The sequence below is a fragment of the Thunnus albacares genome, chromosome 12 (genome assembly GCF_914725855.1).
Source record: "Thunnus albacares chromosome 12, fThuAlb1.1, whole genome shotgun sequence".
Classification (NCBI taxonomy): domain Eukaryota; kingdom Metazoa; phylum Chordata; class Actinopteri; order Scombriformes; family Scombridae; genus Thunnus; species Thunnus albacares.
In genome coordinates this window covers 16,212,767-16,234,605 of record NC_058117.1, presented here as the reverse complement: position 1 = coordinate 16,234,605, position 21,839 = coordinate 16,212,767, and the positions used below count along the sequence as shown (strand labels likewise).

At 40.2% G+C, this 21,839-nt stretch overlaps 1 protein-coding gene across 3 annotated transcripts in view; it reads right to left on the bottom strand.

The window, feature by feature from the left end:
• The window catches only part of LOC122994104 (laminin subunit alpha-3-like), a 56,165-nt gene that overhangs the window by 23,316 nt on the left and 11,010 nt on the right, over positions 1-21,839 (bottom strand). For 2 of the 3 annotated variants that reach the window (XM_044368612.1, XM_044368609.1), the window contains exons 4-33: positions 20,615-20,733; positions 20,349-20,519; positions 19,587-19,687; positions 18,565-18,680; positions 17,704-17,822; positions 17,109-17,199; positions 14,896-15,027; positions 12,101-12,151; positions 11,921-11,968; positions 10,591-10,725; positions 9,696-9,830; positions 9,163-9,297; positions 8,869-8,921; positions 8,256-8,355; positions 7,314-7,366; positions 7,079-7,184; positions 6,815-6,914; positions 5,879-6,035; positions 5,471-5,618; positions 4,796-4,938; positions 4,558-4,661; positions 4,187-4,343; positions 3,652-3,815; positions 3,422-3,530; positions 3,229-3,326; positions 1,961-2,159; positions 1,656-1,782; positions 1,240-1,388; positions 633-748; positions 91-302 (exon numbers count right to left, since the gene is read on the bottom strand). In XM_044368612.1, the coding sequence (XP_044224547.1) occupies positions 91-302; positions 633-748; positions 1,240-1,388; positions 1,656-1,782; positions 1,961-2,159; positions 3,229-3,326; positions 3,422-3,530; positions 3,652-3,815; positions 4,187-4,343; positions 4,558-4,661; positions 4,796-4,938; positions 5,471-5,618; positions 5,879-6,035; positions 6,815-6,914; positions 7,079-7,184; positions 7,314-7,366; positions 8,256-8,355; positions 8,869-8,921; positions 9,163-9,297; positions 9,696-9,830; positions 10,591-10,725; positions 11,921-11,968; positions 12,101-12,151; positions 14,896-15,027; positions 17,109-17,199; positions 17,704-17,822; positions 18,565-18,680; positions 19,587-19,687; positions 20,349-20,519; positions 20,615-20,733 (3,648 nt within the window). Of the gene's footprint in view, positions 1-90; positions 303-632; positions 749-1,239; positions 1,389-1,655; positions 1,783-1,960; positions 2,160-3,228; positions 3,327-3,421; positions 3,531-3,651; positions 3,816-4,186; positions 4,344-4,557; positions 4,662-4,795; positions 4,939-5,135; positions 5,275-5,470; positions 5,619-5,878; positions 6,036-6,814; positions 6,915-7,078; positions 7,185-7,313; positions 7,367-8,255; positions 8,356-8,868; positions 8,922-9,162; positions 9,298-9,695; positions 9,831-10,590; positions 10,726-11,920; positions 11,969-12,100; positions 12,152-14,895; positions 15,028-17,108; positions 17,200-17,703; positions 17,823-18,564; positions 18,681-19,586; positions 19,688-20,348; positions 20,520-20,614; positions 20,734-21,839 lie in introns of all 3 variants that reach the window. The other variant, XM_044368610.1, reaches the window with a different exon arrangement.

The window sequence follows — 21,839 nt, the reverse complement described above, 5'->3', positions numbered from 1 at the left end:
AAGGGGATTTCATTAGGCGAATTTCATACAACATAAAAATACGCCAAAAATTTTAACTCCTCACACTCTATTTGGCATATGTTCACTCACGTCTGCAGTAGGGGAAGCCATAGTATCCTGTGGCACACCTCGTGCACTGCCGACCGATGACATGCTGCCTGCAGGGACACTGTCCTCCAACTGGATCGCAAGTGGTCCCTGTGGAGCCGGATTTGTCACAGTTGCAAGGCAGAGCTCCATCATTATAAGCTGCTACAAGTGAGCGGGCAGAGTCTCTGCAGAACTGAGAAGATGTTCTGGGGCTGAGGGGACAGGAAAATGAAAGCAGACCTATCAAACACAGCTGTGATTTTATACTCAATCATCACAGCTAGAGGGCACTATTTACAAAAACATCTGCTTTAGCAAATCTTATTACTGTAAAAATAGTATACTGGTGCTGCTGAGAAAACAGATTTTTGCCCTGAAAAAAAAAAAGAAAAAAAGACTAAGAAAGAATCAATATATCACAGATTATAAGAAGGAAGGGCTCATCAAACAAAAAAAATAAGTGACCTATCAAATTTTTAAAGTCCCATTTCAAATGGATTTGAGTCCAGCTTGTTTTACCGCCATGGTGGATGGATACCTACTCAATATGGAACCCTTCTCCTCTGCATTGCTGTATGAAATCTTCAGATTTATCCAGCAGCTTCTCTTTCAGGAGATCAGGGGTGTAACTTCTATCAGGAACCAACATGATATAATCCTGTCCAAAGATACAAATCATAACAAATAATGAAAAGCTCACAAAATTTCAATAAAATCTTCCACTTTGATATGCATTATTCTTGTAATAGATGCAGAAAATTAGTAAACTGAGGACTGTAGTGTTTCATTCACATTTTTCTGTTTCATCTTGTCTGAAGACAAAAAAGTAAAGCGAGTGAACACCAGAAAAGCAGAGCTCAAACTTTTCCAGCCTTGCAGAAGTTGGAAGCTTAGCTTTTATAAAACTGTGTGTAGCTGCCAGGTAGAATACAGTCCTTTCATTGTTGTTGTTGGGGGATATGACATAACACTGAGAAGAGAGGACCTCAGCATGCCAAGTACTCAATCTCAACAACTAAAGTACAAAATACAGACTCCTCAAACCTGCAGACTTTACACAAAAGTAAATGTTTTTTTCCATATTTCTCTCTTCATTTAGTGGGTAAATATAATCTAGGCAGTGTTTGACTTATCACATAAACCACTGACCAAAATAAGGGTCTTCCTAGGTGGCACAATAACAGAGATGCTCGGCTGCCGCCAGGGCTGCCGGTCAAAGTCGAGGGCCACACGCCCGTCAGCAATGACTACCTCTCTACATCCTGAGACTGAAGGGCAGAAAGATGCATTTATTGAACCTGCAAGAGAAGAACAGAGTAAAAGATTAGGAGAAAATTGAAAAGAGATGTCAGCAAACTCCACAATAATTTGTCTCTCCATTGAAGCCATATGAGCACATGTGTCCAAGACCTTTGATCATCTTGTCATGAGTTCTGGGAATCTGCTCTTAAGGAGGAACCCCTCCCCCCTCTCTGAGGAGGTTTTCCCAGTCACTGCCAGAATAAATACGCTTAGGAGCCAATAAACTCTTTAATGCTATCTGATGGGACCTCAGACACACTCACCCTTCCAGTCACGCCCTGCATCCACTCGGACCTCCACAGGGAAGGTGATATGTTCAGGCTGGTGATAACGCACCACAACCACATACCTGCCCGGGAGGGGCACCTCAGGGTTGAAATTGATCTCCGTCTGAAAGGGAATAATGAGGAAACTTTAGTGTCATGCAGTCATGATGAAAAGGAAAATTAATGTCAGGGCAAAGGTTGCTTGTCGAATGTCTTGAGCTCCCAGCAGCACAGTCAACTCCAGAAAAGCTCAAATTATTCAACAAGGTTGTAAGGACGTGGTATGGTTTTCACTCTGATACCTGAGGGAATTTAAGCAGCACCCCATCCCTCTGAGGGTCACGGACAGTGAACACCCCTGACTGTCGTCTCCGTCTCCCATCTTCATACTCTACTTGCCGGGGAGCAACAGCTGGTGTAGAAGATAGCTGCCCATCACGGGCTGCATACAAAATCCAGGCTGAAGTGGGCTTGTTGAACTGCCTCGGAATACAGTGCCGACTGGAAACATTAAACAGCAACAAGATGTTGTTACTTAAAGCCTTTTAATAACAATGATCTCCACCAATCCTCTTTTGAATCTTGACATCTTCTCACTCATCAATATTCAGAAATTCTGACATCAAACACTTACATATTCGCACACTTTTAATGAATGTTCCACTTTTTCAAACTAACACTCTTTGGCATTTCCTCCTGCATCTCTTCCTTATTTCCATTTGATTCTACATCTTAATTCCTCCTCATTTCTCTCCAATATTTGATCAAAACTTACTTCAAATGTGCTTTTCCCCCCCAGATTTATAAATGGTCTTAGTACACAACAAAACCTGTTCTACTCTTAGTATCTTTACTTTTCCACATATGTAAGATCTCTAATGTTGTGTCAAATATTTTCAAGGAAGCAATAGTTTTGTCAAATAGGAAAAGTGTCAAAAAGTATCTGAATAATCAAGTGAATCAAAATAAAAAGGAAAACCCAAGCAAAATGCAAAGGAAAACCTTTTACTTGCTCAAGGGCACAAACACGCAAAGGCATACACAGAGTGTCGACTGCATATTAAACCATCACTGTGGTCTGTGCCTTGCAACCATATTTATTTGTGAGTCAACTAAACTTAATTAAAAGTTTTACCATTGCTTTCAAGATAATTCTAACTCTTTCTTTCTTAACATATTTTGGCCTTCTGGAAACCTCTTTTCTAAACTGTCTGGGGGTGAATTGCACAGTAAATGACAGGACTGCACTCTGACAGCTGTAAACACATGTGTGAGTGTACCATCTAACCTGCTCATTAGGTGTTGAGTGAGAGTACATTTAGGCATTTAGGGTGAGTGAAAGTGGGTTTGACCCTAAGTTCAACCTCAGGTGAGTGACCTTGCCTGGCTGGAGGAATGCATGCAAACACACCTGGAAAACAGATGTGTTTCTCCATACTCCAAAACAAAAGCACAAAACAAAGGTCTAGTCTTGTAACATTAAACCTAAATTGCAGCTTACTTTGATGGGTGATAAAAAAAATCTCTGTGTGACTGTGACATGCGACTGGATATACTCAGTGTGAATTACCTGTTTTCAGAGAAGCGGCCATGAGTGGAGACACATAGCACCTTGGGCTCCACATACTCAATGGAGAACTCTTCTGCAGGCACTGCATACAATTTGTACTACAGACAAAAACAAATGTATTTTTTTTAAAAAAAGTCTTCAGTTCTCTCATTTATAAGCTATGATAATACTTCTGTGGAAACATTTCCCTCACCAGCAGGAACGAGGTTGTGGAAGTTTGCAGTACAAGTTCTGTCTTGTGAGTAAGCTGCAACATTGCCACCTGATTATTGATGTCCACCGCCACACTCCGGCACAAAAAGCTACAACAAAAAACGGCTTCAAAAAATACATATTCTGCAACATTCTAAGACTGTGATGTTGGCATTAACAATAAAATACAAGCATTGTTTTATAAGATGGTGCAACAAATACAGGACTCACCTGTAGGCACAACTGTAAATGTTGGCCCTGGCTGGGATCTGGCTGCCTGGTTGGCCTCTGATGATTATGTTGACATTCTGGACACTGTCCACCTCACTGGCATATTCCAGGACAAGAGCATATAGACCAGGACGAGGCACACGTAGACTGAGCTGGAGCTGAGACTACAGGACACATAAAAGAACATACAATGTGACTCTACATGGAACATATGCAACAATTACAATTAAACTCCAACAAAAAGACAAGAAATATGGGCAGTAAAAAGCCATCATTGTATAAAAGCATTTTCAAAGACTCTAAATAAAAGAATCTAAAACATTTAGATATTAATTGGGCAGGTAGTTCCATAGTCCCAGTGCCAAAAGCCCAATAACCTGGTTCCATTCTGGACTTTGGAACACGTGACTTGCCCAAGGACCTCAGTCTGTTATATAGTTTGGTGTTTTATGTGTTAAAAGTGATTGCTACAATACTGAAACCAAACTCTGGTAAATTATTAACTGTATTGTAATATAACTCCAGGCCTTCCCACCTGTCTCCCATTGAGAGCAGCCATCTCAGGGTGATCTGGCGTAGGACGTCGCACACGAGCCTGTCTCTTCCTGCGCCCGTTCCGGTTGGAGAGTATTCCCTGCGAGCCTAGCACAAAGCTAAACCCATCCATGGCCACATGCTTATACAACAGACAGCTGAGAGACACAGACAGGCAGAGGCAGAAACTATGATTACCACCAACAACATTGATAAGAGATAAGCATACAATCATCATGTTTCATTTGATGTTGAATTTAGGTCAAGCGGAGTGTATTTTTAAAGCATTCCTCAGCATATTGTTTAATGTTGAGGTATATTTTGCACAGAGCTAGACCTCAAAAATACTGAGCGGAAAATTTTAAGAATTACTTTGTGTCCCTGTTTGCGGTGGGTAAGTATGTGCAGGGCTGGGTGATCTTTTCCTGCAGCAGTGGTGCCTCGTAGTAATCCTGAGGTAACAGCACTAAATAGTCCTGAGAGTGAGAGTGACAATGTGTATTTCAGTATTCAGTCCATCGCACACTTACTATTTTTTTCAGTTAGGACACAAACAGAGGAATTATCATGAAATGCTCTTCTACATCATTGTCCTCTTTATGGAACTCACCAGCAGAACACCCTCAGCCTTTATGTGAATGATCCATTTCCCTGGGGTCAATGTAAAGGGCTCAGCAAAGCCCTCTCCTGGGACAGTGAGGAAGGATGGAGAAGGACTCCTAGGGAATACTACTTCCTTACTCTGCTCTGACCCTGCAGAAGCAGAAATGGTTATAATGTCACACATGCACAGTTGAGAGCACAGAAAACTGATAACACATCATGCACCAGCTTAGAAATAAATGCAACGATGGAAATCATTTAGTTCTTTGATTTCTTTCATGATGGGTTAGATTTGATGGTTTAATGATAAAATATAATAGTTGAGTCACTGTCAGAGGCAGCGTTACCTGCAGTGCCTCTGGCATTGGTAGCCTTGATGCTACCAGTCACACTGGTGCTGCTTGGGTTAGTGAACCGCAGAACCACATGGAATAAGTGCTGCCTCCCATCTTTTGGGTCAACATGCACTGTTACTCTGACTTCACTCTGCAGGGATGAGAGTGACAAACTGCTGACTGCAATGGCACAGGCGTAATGAGAGCAATGGAGAGGTTACTTGAAGAGAAATGTTAAAAATCATGTCTGGTGGTCCAAGCAGGTCGGCAAACAGAGCAGGGTTAATCAACAAACAGCGAGCAAGGTAAAGAGAAGGAAATGCAGCCAAATGAAGCCCTTCACTTACAGTCACAGCAAGACTGAAAGCCAGCTTCGTCCACCACCAAGATCTTTGCTCTCACTCGTGCTCTCCCCCTATGTTTGGGGGTGGTGTAGCGCATTACAATATGGAAAGGGCCAGGAAAGCCGAGGGTAAGCGTGAGGATCACCTCTGGCTGAGGAGAGATAGTGTTAGTTCTAGGACAGCTGGTGTCCACATTCCCACATCAGCGCTGACATAAAAGGGAGATGTGTGCTTCAAGTAGGACTTTTGTGCATTGGCAAAAGCAAAAGATTTTTTGTGTTTTAAGAATAGACTGAAAAAGGAAGCTATGAAGTTATTAAAGTGGCAGATAGATAGCCCCAAAAATATATTGTTTCCAGTCATGATTGATCAGTATAATCACATGAATGTGCATTTTAAGCTTGGACTAACCTGTGCAGAGGACATTACAGCATAACCTCTCCAGCTGAAATCTGGGAACTCTTGGAGGTTATAACCGAAGCGCACTGGTCTGGAATTTGGTGTGGTGCCATCCTCCACCTCAAACTTCAGTTGATGGAGAGTGGGGAAATAGTAGCTTGGTGCTGGCCTAAGGAGGTACATATAGTTTCAAATGAAAACAAAGTGAAGCAGTAATGATAACTGTCTTTATTTGAAAATGTATTAAAGGGAATGTATCATGCATATTTCCAGGTCTTTCCTGGTATTCTGGGGCTCTACTGGAATATCTGCATGATTTACAGTTCAAGAAATTTTTCATTTATTTTATACTGGCTCTTTATGCAGCCTCTCAGTTCAGCTTGTCTGTAACCGGCCATTTTAGTTCCTGTCTCTTTAAGCCCCCCCTCCGGATGAGCCCACTCTGCTCTGATTGCTTAGCTTCCAGAAGCTGCCCCTCTGTAGACTTCTGGCAGTTCGGGAGGCTATGTGAACTAACAGTAGAAGGAGGATTTCACTTATTTTTCTTATTCTTTACTTTAAATGTCAACTTCTCAAATACATCCGTACATGTTCAAGCCAGAATCCGATCCAAAATATGTGAGTGGACGCGAATAACCCATGGAACAACTTTAGTCTCAACCTTAGCGACAAAGACTACGGAACGGTCGGCTGTTTGTGGGCATGCACAAGCAATCTGACATCATCATGAGGAGGAAGTAGAGGTAACGTTGCACACAAAGAGTTCAGAGCAGGCTGAGGCCTGGGCTTTTGACTTGCAGGGAGCATTTTTACATACGTTAATCTCAAGTTTGGAGCTTTGACCAAGTTCAACACAGACATCCAACATCGTAACAGTATAAAGATAATAGAAAATCACAAAAAGCATAATACATCCTCTTTAAAACATTAAAGTCAGAAACGTCTTACTCTGTGCATTTCCGGCCGACTACATTTTTCTGACACCGACACTGTCCCGACTCCTCATCACAGGCCATGTCAATGGCACCACCTACATCACACTGACAACCTAATGATAGAAAAATAAGTCATTATTTTTGATTATGAATAATCTAGACTCATGTTCATCTGCTGCAGGTTCTTAAAGATAACAGCCTGCTCATGTTGTGAAATAAGGACACAATAAAATGTAATGTTTGAATGGCTTAGGTTTAATCTGCACTGATGACTCACCTTGACAACCAAAATAATTCTTTTTCTGGGGCAGGAAGAAACCATCCTTACAGGTGTCACACATATGCCCACATGAATTAGGCTTACAGTAACACTGTCCACTTCTCTAGACAAACATAAAAACAAAAGCAAATTTTACAAAGTTTTGACTGGCGGAGTCAAAACTGAATTGATAGTAATGAAATTAGTCTCATAAATGTATATCAGTCACCACATGCAATAATGAAATACTCACCTGTTCACACTCCCCAACACCACTCAGGGTCCCTTTCACATCACACTGACACTCTGGTATGAGAGAAAGACAGAGAGAGAGTGAAAAGGTTATGAGATATGAAAGGGGGGATCTGCGGTGAATAGACTCTGATTACAGGATTTTGTCACTTTCATGGGTGAAACACAACAGCACAAAACCCTTCAATCTTCATAGGTCTGCACATCAAAGGTCCAGAGGAGCTTTACTACCATTACTTGCTTTCAACCGAGTAAAAAAAAACTTCCCCTCAATGTCCGGCCACAGTCAACCAGAGGCATTCTTAGGATATTAAAAGCTCTTTTTTCCCTTCTTGTTTCTTCAGGCAGTGTGGTAGTGATAACATTCTTGCTAAAGAGCAGAACTGTAACATTAGACAGGTATCTGGACAAAGCCTGAAGCTGTTCCCTGACTGGTTTGATAATAGAAACCACCTTATTATTCCCATATTAAGTATATTTCAGTGGATTAGTACACGGTTAGCTTCTTGTGGGGGTTGAAAAGGGACAGAGTAGAGGTCCACAGGTATTTAAAATTTTTAATGTGCCACTGAATTCTTATTATTGCTCTGTCATAGTTTAAAATCTCACAGATTCAATTGCAGCTCCACACTGAGAGCAGTTAGGAATTTGCCTGTAGTAATGTGTTATTCCCCAGCTTCCCTCTGTGGGACAGGAAGGCAGATCCGGCCTTGTTGACAGGGGTATGTTGACATATCCCCTGGGTAAGAAGGGCCAAGACCCATATCAGTACCTTGTCAGATTGCTACTGGAGATTTAATACTGTGGAGAAAAATGGGGTCAGTGATCAGAACTAATACTCCTTGAGAAAAAAAATGAGACTGGGGGGATTTTTAGCTGTTTTTTTCTCTTTTACTTGTATCATTTATAAAATTAAGTGAATAATAGACTTCCAGTCATTTACCTATGCAGCCATGAGGGTTGTCTGTTCCCAGATTCCAGTATAGAGGTTTACATTTGTCACACAAAGTTCCTTCTATGTTTGGTAGGCAGCGGCAGGAGCCCTGAAACAACAGATAAGAAGCCAGTGACATAACTGGTACATAAGATTGTTGAGTCTGGAAGCTACTGATGAAAGCCAAGCTATATTTGTTTCTGTCTGCATATTGTACTACATTGCCAGTTTTCTGAATGACTGGACATTTGCTGTTTTCCTTTCTTCTAAACATAGAATATGTTCCAAAATAAAAGGTGAAAGGGACCTTCCTTAAACCCTGAAACAGCCATGCATTACTTAATGTTGTTGTTTTTCTTCCTCTTCAAAATGGAAGGAAGTCTCTTTTCCTTTATTTTAATTGCATGTATATCTCAGGGAAAAAAAACACTTCCTTGTGAAAATCTGCTGGATGACGTTTTAGCAGTGATAGGACCGTTATTCCATGTAAATCTACACCCAAAGAGTGCTGGTGGTGCAGGATTTAGACTGTGACCACTTCTGTTATCAAGGCTAGTAAAAAAACATGATCAAGGTTGAGCTGTGACAGACAAAGAATTAAAGTTTATTAAAGATTGGATACCGTTTGAGGATCAGCGATCTCAGTTCCGGCTGGATTACACTGACTGATGGGGGCTGGAAGCACAGAACGAATACACAATGAAGAAAAAAACATAAGTAAGTCTTAGTTGTATGGTTTGTTTTCTGCAATGCACTATTAAAGGTGAATAAAGTGAGAATTTCTAATACATTAAACAACTTTAAAACCTTGCCAAACCCTACATACATTATATTGTTAATATAAATGATGTGTTTGTTTCTGTCTCAGTCCCAAAATGTTTCTATTTATGAGTATGGTGATGTCTGATGTGGTTACCTGAGCAATGGGGGAACCTGAGTCCAGAGGCACAGTGGTCACACTGCTGACCCACCACGCCAGGGAGGCACAGGCACTGACCTGACAGTGGGTTGCATATGTTGCCATATGAGCCTTCCTGTGAACACTGGCAGGCTGGAGACAAGAAATAAGTAGAAGTAAGATCTTCAAATGTTTCAGAGGGGTTCAAAATGACATGTGCTGTTTCAAGAATCAGATTTCCTCAAGTGATGTCCAGTTGTCTATTCTTGGGAATGTGATTCCTTAGAAGGAAGAAGACTCTCTGTGAAATGTTGTGTCACCCAGAATACATCAAATAAATCAATTTGTCTGACGGCATAGGGTTGTGCAGGATACTGTGGGAGAATGAGGATGTTTGCTCCACAGAGTCATGAGAATAGGCCACAGTAAGCCCCGTGAAACCAGCAGCAACATTTTTTCCACAAGCACTCAGATCAGCAGAGGTCATAAACATCTAATTTGTGTATCTATTGTAGTTGCATTAGTGGACATAAAAAGCCAAATCCACTTACCAGCACAGTCTGGGTATCCATAGAAGCCTGGTGCACATGTGTCACACTCCTGCCCCCCATAGTTGTGGAGGCAAACACACTGGCCACTTGGACTGCAGCCACTGTTAGCCACACCGGCTCCACCACAGCGACATGCTGGAGGAAGAGAAACAAGTTTGTGAGTTGCTATTTTTTCCATTTTACCTAATCCATTACTCCTTATTTCTCATCAGTATCCAAAGTAATAAATCATAATTCATTTTATCTGCTGCGGGCTGCTTTTAAAAAGCAAAAATCTACTTAAAAAATAAATAAAAACATTAATATGTATAGGATGTGTGAGCAAGATTTTTTTATTTTTATTTTAGATAATTTTTCAAGATAATTCTTGATAAAGTTACATGAAGTGATGAAAAGAAACGAGATGCAGTGAATTCTGTTGGCTGTGGTCATTTTTAAACCTTGGACTTCCAGGGTCAAAAGTTTTAAGCTTAGACTTTGAAATGTCCAAAAAATCCCTGTCTGAAGGACAAATCACACTTGCTCCAGAAACTAGTGCAAACAGGTTCATGCAGGCAAAAGCGCACTTTGTGCAGCAATAAAGCACAGGCTCTACAGCATGTACAAGCTTGCTGACCAAACCGTTCAAATTCTTTGCACACCAACCCCTACTGTGTGACTGTCTGCAATTAGTCCGAAATATCACTACAGGCTACGCCGCCACCTCAAAACATTTGCCCCCTTTTCATTTCTGGTTTGCCGCCTTTGTTTACATCTACATTGTAACATCTTGTGGCCAGTTCGTTTAAAAGAAAGGTCATGTTTTGTAATCATTCTGATGAGTTAACACTGATGAGGCTGTGTTTTTGCAGTCTGTGGGGGGTCACCGCTCACTGGCATGGCGATTTTCTCTCACCCTGGCAGTTTGGGAAGGAGTGGTATCCTGGTCGACAGCGCTCGCATCCCTCCCCTTCCACACCCTGACGGCACAGGCAGCGTCCTGAAGCATCACACACGCCACGCACGGTCCCTCTGTAGTCACATATACACTCTGCGCACAAACACATAGCAAATGCTTATCTTAACAATACAATTAAACTAATTTAATCCTAACTAATAGAAATTCAAATAAGTGACCCTGTTGAACCCTGAATCCTGTTGATAAATGATCCTGAGCTTTCTTTGGTCCAGCTTAACAACAAGGAATGACAAATACTTGTGTCAGTTGAACTCTGCTCATATTGTGGCACACAGTGGTAAGGCTACACTGGTGCCCATGTCTTGCCAAGCCTCGCCTGGTATTGGTATGTGAATAGACTTGGCACTAACACAGGACAGCCACTGGAGAGATTGCCACAGTTTCTTTGCCCCTAAGCTGCTTCCAAACATTAAAATCAGCTTTTGAAAGGCTGCAGATGAAATTCCTTCTCGGTCAAGTCATGGGATGAGAGACGACAAGTTTAAGGAAAAGTCATTGTTTGTCTACATCCTCTGAGAAATTCTAAAACAGAAAATGCCAAGGGTTGAAGGTCTTTGTTTTAATTGAAATGCCATATTACTAACAATGGGTTTCCCAGCTTTAAGAAAACCAGAAAAGGGAATTTAGAACAGGGGACATAACTAATAATAGACTGGTAAGCTCTCACTGAACAGTCCCAAATGACTATTGCTATCATGAGAGGACAGAGATCACTTGATCTTAAATCCCCAGTGACGGAAATGATAATTTAAGTCTATCAAACTGTTATGCTCAGCAATTGTTGAGAGATCTGCTGTCACTGAGCAGCAGATTTACTCATTCTGACGATATATAATACCAGTATTTTAATAATCCAGTTAAACCCAAGCATAATACTGTATATACTGACAGTTCTGTTTTCATACGGCCTACAAACATGGTCTGACCTTAAGTCATGCCTATATATATTTCGTGCCTTTTCTTGACTGACCTATGCCACATGTTGGTAACATTCAATTCTACAGAAAACCCAGTCAGACTATGTGGTGCCTTACACAGTCCTCTAAAGCCCTCTTTAACAACCTGGGCTGCCTGAGAGTAAAATGTGACTCAGGTGACAAAAAAAGTCAATGACAGGACTGTAAAAAAGCTTTTTAAGTGATACAGTATCAACAGTGTTTTTTGTATATAAAATGCAGATGCAGATAAGCAATAAAAGTAATTAACATTGCATAGTAGTGTAAACACCTCTATATTAGCACAACATATCAGGTCTAATCACACTCACGCTGACAGCTGGGAGAGCCGAAATAACCCGGAGGGCAGGCAGTGGGCCCTATACAGAGCGAAAGAAAAAAGACGAGAGAGGGTTGACATTTACAACATTTTAAATATTGTTTAAAAATGCCTGTTAGGCTAAACTGTGGTATGAAACACTGCAAAATCTTGTGTAATATAATGAACTTACCCACAATAGGCCCTGCAGGAGATTTGGTGGTTGTCTGGTATACAGGATACCCTGCAAAGGAAAGGCACGAAATTAAGACCTCCACTGATGTGAAACTCTACTGAAGGGTAACACACCCTCCCTCAAATCAATGCACCCAGGGTTTTTGCTGCCACAGCCTTTCTTGGTCTGGTATGACCAGTAGCTTAAGATGGCTAATGTTAACTAATGTTAGCATACTGTAGGTAGATATTGTTGTGTAACTGACATTACTGATTCTGTTGGCTTCCGACTCATCTGTTCTTGTGCTACTGTTACACTATGTTCTAGCATTTACCATTATCTTGTAATTGTTACCTGTGGCCACAGAGGCCGTGAAAAAGTTAAATAGTCTTGCTTTAATTGATAATGCAGATTTCATTCAGTGACATGAAACAGCAGAGAAGAACCTCCCTGAAACCCAGACAGCCTACTCATAACTGTTTCTACATGTTTAGACTAGTTTGTTTTACTATCTCGAGGCTAACAGCCTAGAGCTGAGAGACCCAGATTTAATGACATCTAGCAATAAATCTATCTGTTTCTCATTAAGTTTATATGACATAAGAAACAATACACCTGGGGCAGACTGCAGATTTGTTGGTTTCTGTGTAATGACTTTATAAAACTAACATTAATCTTTCTCATTATCTGAAAACAATGAATGTCAGTTCAAGGTACACAGAAGCTAAATGCCGCATGTTCACACACAAATCTAAACAAGGTTCATGTCAATCAAAGACAGAAAATCCCTAGTAGAAAAAATGAAAATTACTTAAAAGGATGAAAGACCAGGTAGCTTATCAGTATGCTCTTGCAGACTCCTGAGTCTGTAGCTAGATCAGAATGAGAGAAGATGGGGAAACTCTCCCTGTGTGTCTAATATCTGCATCTATTTATTTAGATGGAGGTATGGCATGTGGAATGCACAATAAACATAGTCTATACTTTAGCATGTACATAAATCCTTCTACAGGGCTGCCAAGTCTCATGCATTGACTGTGAGACTCACGCAATTGACACTTTCCACACGCTCTCACACCACACGTCCATTTTCTCATGCAGACAAAAACAGCAGTGCGAAAAGGGGACACTGACACTGCACAGACAGACAGGACAGAGCAGTACAGCATAACAGCAGCACCATGCAGGAGCACCCATGGTGAGGAGCATAGATCTTTCTTATCTTATGTTTTGAAGAAAAATATGTGTAATACCTCCAGTGTATATTGAAATGTTACCCAATAAACATAAATTAACAAAAAGAAAAATTCTTATGAAAAAGGTGTTGGTTCATAAGTAAAGTCAAGTTGACCAAAGTGCTTTACATAGAAGAAAAAATGTACAGAGCAGCTCCAAATGACACACAGAAATAAAGAAAAGGAAAAAAGAAAAAAACATATAAACACATCTAGATAGCCAAAGAATACAAGTGGGTCTATAGCCTTGACTTAAAACATTTGATGGTGGGACCTGATCGAACATGGAGAGGGAGGCAATTCCACAACTTGGGCCCAGCCACAGAAAAAGCACAATCACCTTTACACCTCAAACAACTGTTTGGGATGGAAAACAGCAGTTTATCAGATGACCTCAGAGCTCTTGGAGACAGTGAGGACATATCAGGTCACTGATATATGTTGCTGTTGTCAGCCCGTTTACAACAGTTCTAAATTTCACTGGTAACCAGAGCAATGACATTAAATCACCGAAAGAAAACATGTGCTTGACTTTGCTTAAAACTCTAAGAGGGTAAAAAGACAACTTAGCAACAGCATTTATTTGTTTATTAAATGTAAGATTGGAGTCAAATGAAATTCCTAGATTTGTTGCTACTGTTTGATATAACTGGGCCCTAAGTTGTGAGTTTAGTTTACATGTTGAATATTAGCAGACAGCATTTGGCTACCCTGCTGAATGGGATGAATCCTGTCTCTTTTGAAGAGAGAAGCATGATCCCAGAACAAGTTGAAATTATCAATAAAGTCCATGTTGTGAGATCTGCATGTGGACTGGAGCCAGGTGTGAAGGTTGAGAATGCGGCTAAAGCGTTCAGCTGCGCAACCAAGCGTGGGAATCAGGCCAGACATAAAAACAGACTTTTCACGGTCTTTTAAAATGTTAAAAAGGAGGTTGAAATCATTTTTGGTGCACTCAGACTGTTGGCGTGATGTCCCATTCATCCCTACATGGATATATAAGGCCATGGATATGTATATATACATAAGGCCAGAGAGAGGTCTAGTGAGTCAACTGACCATGAATAATGCTCATTTTATTATGAACAATAATAAGTACTATTAAAGAACCACCCTCCCCCTGTCCCCCACACTCTCAACCCACACCCCACCCGCCCTCCCCAGCCCCCCCGACCAAATCTCACTAGAAGCTGAAGTCAAAACTTGGCAGCCCTGCTTCCATATGTAGCCCTGCAGCAGTAAAGGCATACTTCTTTCAAATAAGATGAGTTCCCCTGAAGGGAAAAACTGACAGACAACACAAAAAGCTAAAAAAAATGGTGAACATGAAACCAATTCCAGCCATCAAAGGGTGTGTTCAGTTTCACCTGACCCTGGACAAATAGTAAGACACAAGTTTTTTTATTACATTATTGTTCATTCCTTTTTGATACAGTCTTTATTTGCAGCTATCACAGATGTGATTCATGCCACATGCCTAATAGATTTTGCTCATCTGTATGACATCACTACCATATTCATCCCTTTCGACAAAATGGATTTCCAGCATTTGATAGGTTTAAGCAAAACTAAACTTACGAATGCACTCAGGATAGTAATAGTGTCCGTCAGAGCAGCGATCACAGTTTTCTCCAGCAAATTGTGGTTTGCAGATACACCTTCCAGACCCCATTTCACAGCCGGCTGTAGTCCTGTCATTACACCTGCAGGCTGGTGGGGACACATATTTTAATTCAAGATGAATATATATACATACAAACATGCGCTGAAGTCAAGAGATGCATTGATGTGGACTAACATGGACCAGTGGCGGTAGAAGTATTTCAATCCTTTACTGAAATAAAAGTACCAATACAGCAATGTAAAAAATACTCCATTACAAGTAAAAGTCCTGTATGAAGAGCACTAGCAGCAAAATGAAGTTAAAGTATTGCAGTAAAAGTAGTGCTTTGGTCCCTCTGACTGATATAATATTATATATGACATCATTAAATTATTAATAGTAAAGCATTAGTGTTAGAGCAGCATGTTACTGTTGTAGCTGCTGGAGGTGGAGCTAGTTTCAACTACTTGATATACACTTAGCTAGTTTAATCCAGTGGTTCCCAACCTAGGGGTTGGGCCCCTCCAAAGGGTCACCAAATAAATCTGAGGGGTCATGAGATGATTAATGGGAGAGGAAATAAGATAAAGTTCTGATACACAAATCTGTTTTCAGTTTTTGGACTTTTTCTCTAAACCATGTGAGAAGTTTATATGGAAAAATCACTATTTGGTGGAGCTGCTAACAACTCATAAATATCTGAAATGTCTATGAGTGTCTCACTGTTTTTTGTAAAAACAACGTGTTTTAAAAGCTTGTAATATTATCCATTGTGTCAAATCTTGATCTGAAAAGTAAATAAAGCTACCAAATAAATGTAGTGGAGTAGAAAGTACAATATTTCCCTCTGAAATGTAGTGGAGAAGTATAAAGTAGCATAAAATGCTCAAGTAAAGTACAAGTATCTCAAAATTGTTCTTACGTACAGTACTTGAGTAAATGTACTTAGTTACTTTCCACCACTGACATGGACATAAATGCAAATCAACAGAGCACAGAATAATTGAATTATTGTATGGCAAAAAGACATTTCCTGTGCATAACATAAAATCTCAGTAACAAGTACAGAAACTGTTCAACCATCCATCATCTCAAAATGAGGGATCTCAAAAGTAAATGATTACCAAACCTTAACTGACTCTGTTTTTGCCTAAATGAACACTTTCCGCTGTTAAGTTCACTTAACTGTGTCTGTGGATTCTATGGTTTACTTTTCAAAGCGCTCAGGGCAACCAGTTTAATTCCACTACTTTCTAATGTCCAAACACAACTGGCAGCTATTTATAAGGCAGGGAACAGCCATGGACCATTAAAGTAATGTAAACAAGAGCAGAGCCCAGTTTAGCAATAAGACAAACTGCGGTGCCAGTGGTGCTTGTGCAATGGTGCCATTTGTCTTAAAAAGAATACTGAATGTAACGCTGTTTTGGCTTCACTTGTTAGTCATACATACTGTAGGTCAAACACCTACACAGTGAGACAATATGTAGTCTACTGTCTTTATTCAAGACAGCAAAAACCCAAACAAGTAGCACTTCCATAAATTTTCAAAACTTGATTAAAACAGTCATAAGCAGTAAATACTTTTGAACTGATATGTGAAGGACATTTTGCCACAGACTTCACCAAATTACGCTGGTTACAGCTATCGGGGCTATGCATCTTGTCTCAATACCCCTTTTAGTGCCATATTTACTAAGCCTTTCATGTTGGTGCAGAACACCACAGTAGCAACATCTATTCAACATCGATGTTTGCTGACATGTTTCACTACACTGCTCTACACTTGCTGTCTCGATGGGCATTGTAACTCATGTTTATTTATGGGTAGGTCATATTTATATGTCCTTTTCAATATGTCAAGAGATATAATGATCATTTCGATCCACACCTATTCCCTGATAGAATAAGGAAAAATACCAAACACACATACATGAAGCAGCTTTAATTCCCAAGTTTGAGTCTTGAGAATATAAGCCTGCATACATCTAGCTAAAATTTCCACAAACTTCCTGAATCTCTCAGATACTTCCCAAGCAAAGCTTTTGTAAAGAAAAGCTACTGGAAAATATAAACTAGTAGCAATAACAATTAAAACAATTTTTAAAATTAAGTAAAAAATTAAGTACATGGCATTAAAAAATGTGCATTTAAGTGTTTCAAGGAAAAAACAGAAAACACGACTCACGTATGCATCCTATAGGAGACTCAGGAAGTAGTCCATAAGGTCTGTAGAAGCCCTCAAGGCATTTCTCACAGTTAACTCCAGCAGTGTTGTGCTGAAGAGGAAAACAAAAATAATGTGTTAGCCATAACTCACACATTAGTTAACAATGGTTGCCCAACAGAAGATGTCATTAGACGAGCAGAAGAGTCCTATGTACTCTGTACAGTAGAAACTCTAGTTTCTTGCTGCAGATCGATGTATTAGGATTTGTAAGCATCCTGAATTTGACAGCACTTTGATATACTCTCTGCTTCCCTATCATATTCCAGAAAGATATCATGTTAGCATAACACTTAATTGACTTTGAGGGTTAAAACTACAGAAAACAAAATGTATTCTTTGATTGGTGAGAGAAAAATGTGTTAAGAATATAGAAAGGTTTGTGATCTCACAATCCTGTCTGCACAAGTTTCAGAGTAAATGGTGCAACATGAAATGCTCTATAGAGGACTTCATAAAGATATACACATGAGGAATTTTTCTTCATTTTTTATACCCCCCTTCTCCCCTACAACCACACACAGGAATCAGTTTAGACTTGATATGCACTTCATACCTGGCAGTTGATGCACACTCCTCCTCCGTCGTACTTGCCGAAGGTGTCTAAACTTGCTCCCTTCTTTTCCACCTCTGGGTCATAATAACAGTCAAAGGCATGGGAGAAGCACTGGCAGGCTGAGGAGGAAACCCCCGAGACACACACACGCACACACACATACACACAAGATTATTCTATATGCCTCAGCAAATTACCAATGACTCCCACATCTGTATTTAAGGACCTTAAGCTACTCATTCAACCAAGTGATAAGTCTGTTTAAGCATTAAGAGAAACTATAAAATCCACAGTAAACAAGACTGCATATCCTCTTCCTGTATACAACTCCAGCCTCTCATTAATGTTTATGAATGGTTAGGGTGCATTTCCACTGCATGAGTGCACCGATTGGATTACAAGTCTTCTTCATATTTCTCTCTTTGCTTTTGTGGTTGCTATAAGGTCATATTTCATGAAGGGAAAATCCTGTCAACAGTCCAAAGCAATTAGATTCCAGCTGACACAGGCTCTGCTGGCTGACTGGATAGATCACTGATAAACTGGCATGGGGGACTATCTGGTGGGCCGGTGGGGACCTGGCTAGCTGGCTGACTAGTTGGCTAAGCAGACAAAAAAGCAGTTATCCTTGAGCTAGTTGTGCACTGTGCCATTTATCACACACACCATGAGGAATGTTTTCTCAACTCTTTGCTGAGGCTCTCTACAATACCATATCAGGACATCCACAACGGGGCTTAAATATCAGAGGCAAGAGGACATTTCAGTCCTCTATGGGGGTCATAATTCAAGGAGCCAGCAGCGTGAGTAGTAGCAGAGTGTGGTTTTGTTTACACATTGGAGGAAGCATTGTGCACTTACGTTGACACTCATTGGGGCTATCAAAAGTTGCAGCACGCCATGGTTTCTGGTTAAAGCCCGGGCAGCAGCGGTCACATGAGTCACCACAGGTGTTGTGTTGGCACTCACACTGGAGTCTGAAGAGAGAAGATGAAACACCTTGGTTTAGTGATGCTCAGAATCTGATATGTATATCGTGTTGGTAGCACAAAAGCCCTAAACTTTCTTTAAACCTGTATTAACTGTTTTTAACCGCTCAGGCAGCACATCCAGCAGACACGGAACAACATTAGCATTCATTTGGAGTTGTGCTCCAGTGCTATCTTCACGCTCCTTTTTTATCTCTGTTTATATTTCTATAAACTCCTGATAGCAATGTCTGTCTCTTTAGCTGCTTTGTGCCGCTCAAGTAGCATATCATAACCTTTTCACTGAAAACAGCAACAGCTTCTTACTGGGCCTAGAAAGTAAATGGGTACATTCACTTAAAATGGCCAATTCGCTATACAACATTAAGCATACGAGAGTCCTATATTGTTCTGTTGTTTAGCTGCTCAGAATACAAAGAGCTACTGTTGTTCAAAGCAGCACTTTATCACATCTTGTCCTTTTACCATCCATTTACAGCAATACGGTCAGTAGTCAGAGTAACTAAAATAAGCTGCAGTCTTTTTACAATAGTGATGTCAATGTACAAACATATGAGGTAATTGTCCTTTCTCAGAACAATTCACTATCACTCAAATCTCAGCATTTGCCAGCATCTCTGTGGTCTTTTCTTCTTCTATTTCAACATTAATTCACCACATGACAGCAGAAATACACAGTGGGACCCATTGTACAAAATGTCTATTTAACTCTGTTAATGAATAAACGCGTGAGATGGATTTACTGTTTGAAGTTATTCTTCAAAGTTAACTTTTGATAAGCTCATAAGATTCAGACCATAATTAATGATGAAATATGCTTCAACCAGAACTTTCCACACAAAAGTATTGAAACAAATATTTATAGCCCTGCTGAAGATAAGGAGCATTACTAACCTGCTTGGGTTGTCAGTGTCACGACTCCCACCACACATCTGTGCATGTCCGTGACAAACGCAGCGTCCACCCACACTGATGTCTTTGATACTATAGTAATACTGTCAACAAATAATTAAAAAATTTTACTACCAGCAGCATTTCAAGGTAAAAGGTGTGTTATCAGCAACTCATCACCCACAACATTATCTAGTTTTCCTTGGCAGCAGAAGTGAGTCACACGTGTTGACAATAACAAACTTAAACCATGACCCATGAGCTAAGGCTAGCTTTATGGAGTGAATCAGTGCATAATAAAAATTCATAAGATATGAATGACAGTTGACAACAGTGACTAATTTATACTACATACTGATTTTAAACATCTACAAGAGATTTACTTTACAATACAATCTAAACAGTTTCACTACAGCTATGTGAAAGAATATCTTTAGCCATTACTCAGAGAAAAACTGCAAAACATAGGTTTTAGCCCCATCACTCTGAGGCTATTGGAGTGCCATGTAAGTGCCATATCCCACACCTGCAGCCTATGGAAGCTTTCCAAACCATCTTAGCTGTCTCTACCGAGGGAATCATCATGATGACTGAACACACAGATCTGGCATTGGGCCTCGACAAGGATAAATGTATGAGCAGGGAGTGAGTTTGTGTGAGCAATAAATAAACCAGTGCAGAGCTATAAATTTGACTTGCCCAAATGGGAGATAAGAGTCAGATAGCATCGCACCTTAGTGCGAGGTTGTACAGTTTATGCCTCACCCTGCGTGTGACGGTAGGATCTCTCTGAGCCTTGGAGATGAGGTGGCCCAGAAGGGTGTTGGTGCGGAGGAAGTGCAAGCGGATGTTTGTGGCTTTTGTAAAGTCTCGCAGGGCAGGTGAGTAGGTGAAGTTTTTGGAACCTGGCCTTCCGTTGACCAGAGACACCACAATCTGGACAACACAGCATTCATTTCACAGAGATTCCTTTTTGATACCTCAGAAAATTTAAGATTTTGATTCAGTTTAGCTACTTGATGATATTTTACCTCTCCATTCTCCAAGGGAACTATCCGAGAGTATTCTGTGGTGCATAGCTGGTCATCATCGTTTACTGCACGAGCATTGGGCTGCTTTCCAAACCTTTCAATGCACTCATGCTTTGAATCTGCCAACAAGGGAAAGAAAAGAAAAGACTTTTAATTTGTCAACTTGCAATTTATTCATTTTGCATATTACAAGTCAATGACATTTCCATAGAGGCTTCTGTATATATATTCTCTATCACCAATTAATATAACACAGCGGTACCAAGTAAATTGAAACATTGCCTAATGTTGTGTTCAGGTGCTTGTGTGACGCTCTGACATCTGAGGTTTAAGAGTCAGCTGCCAAAAAGCCTCATATTCATGAATCACGTTGTGTTGCTAAATGAATTAATATGGGTTTATATAAGAATAAGTGAAATATGTAAAATGTGAAATTTCTTTTATTAAAATGGGTGTTTTTCCTTTCAAAAGCAAAACTTAAATCTGAATCAGTGAATCATGAAGAGTCTGTTCTGAAAACTTAAGAGATCCTGAATAAACAATAACTTGGATCAAGCAAAGTTGATAGCAAAGAGAAACTCTGAGATTGTAAACCTGATGATTCATAGTGTGTTTACTGGCAATCTGTGTGCACAGGTGCCTCCCAGATATGAGACATTGTGACTCAGATATGCCAACTCAGCAAATCTATTTATGTATGTATTCAAGTATGTAGTTTAGAGTCACTTGGACAAGATATGGCATTATAGGCCTAGTAATTAAGTTTTATATTGACTGCAAGTAACCACCTGCCACTTTCTAAACTTCATGAAGTTTTTAATCCTGGAATTTATTTAAGTTAGAATGTTGCTCTATCCATCTTGTTTCAAATACCACAAACACACGCTCTTCCTGTCTTAAACTGTCTTAAGCAGGCTGATCACTGTGCCAGAATTAAATGAGTGATTGTAAACAAATCTTAATCCATTTTCAAAATGGGCCTTTTTCACAACAGACATTTTGACTTCTCATAGCAGGAAAAGCACAGGTGTAAATAATTACAATAATAATAATTCCATTAATTGGTGCCTTTTCTGGGGCTCTGGTAGTGCACATGCTGACACTGTCATGGCTTATTGGGACACTGAGCCATCACTAACATTATTAGCGACACCTGTGGTTTTCCTTTAATAACATGTCAAACTGTATTCCATGAGAAAGATCATAGCTGTGTCCGAAATCACTC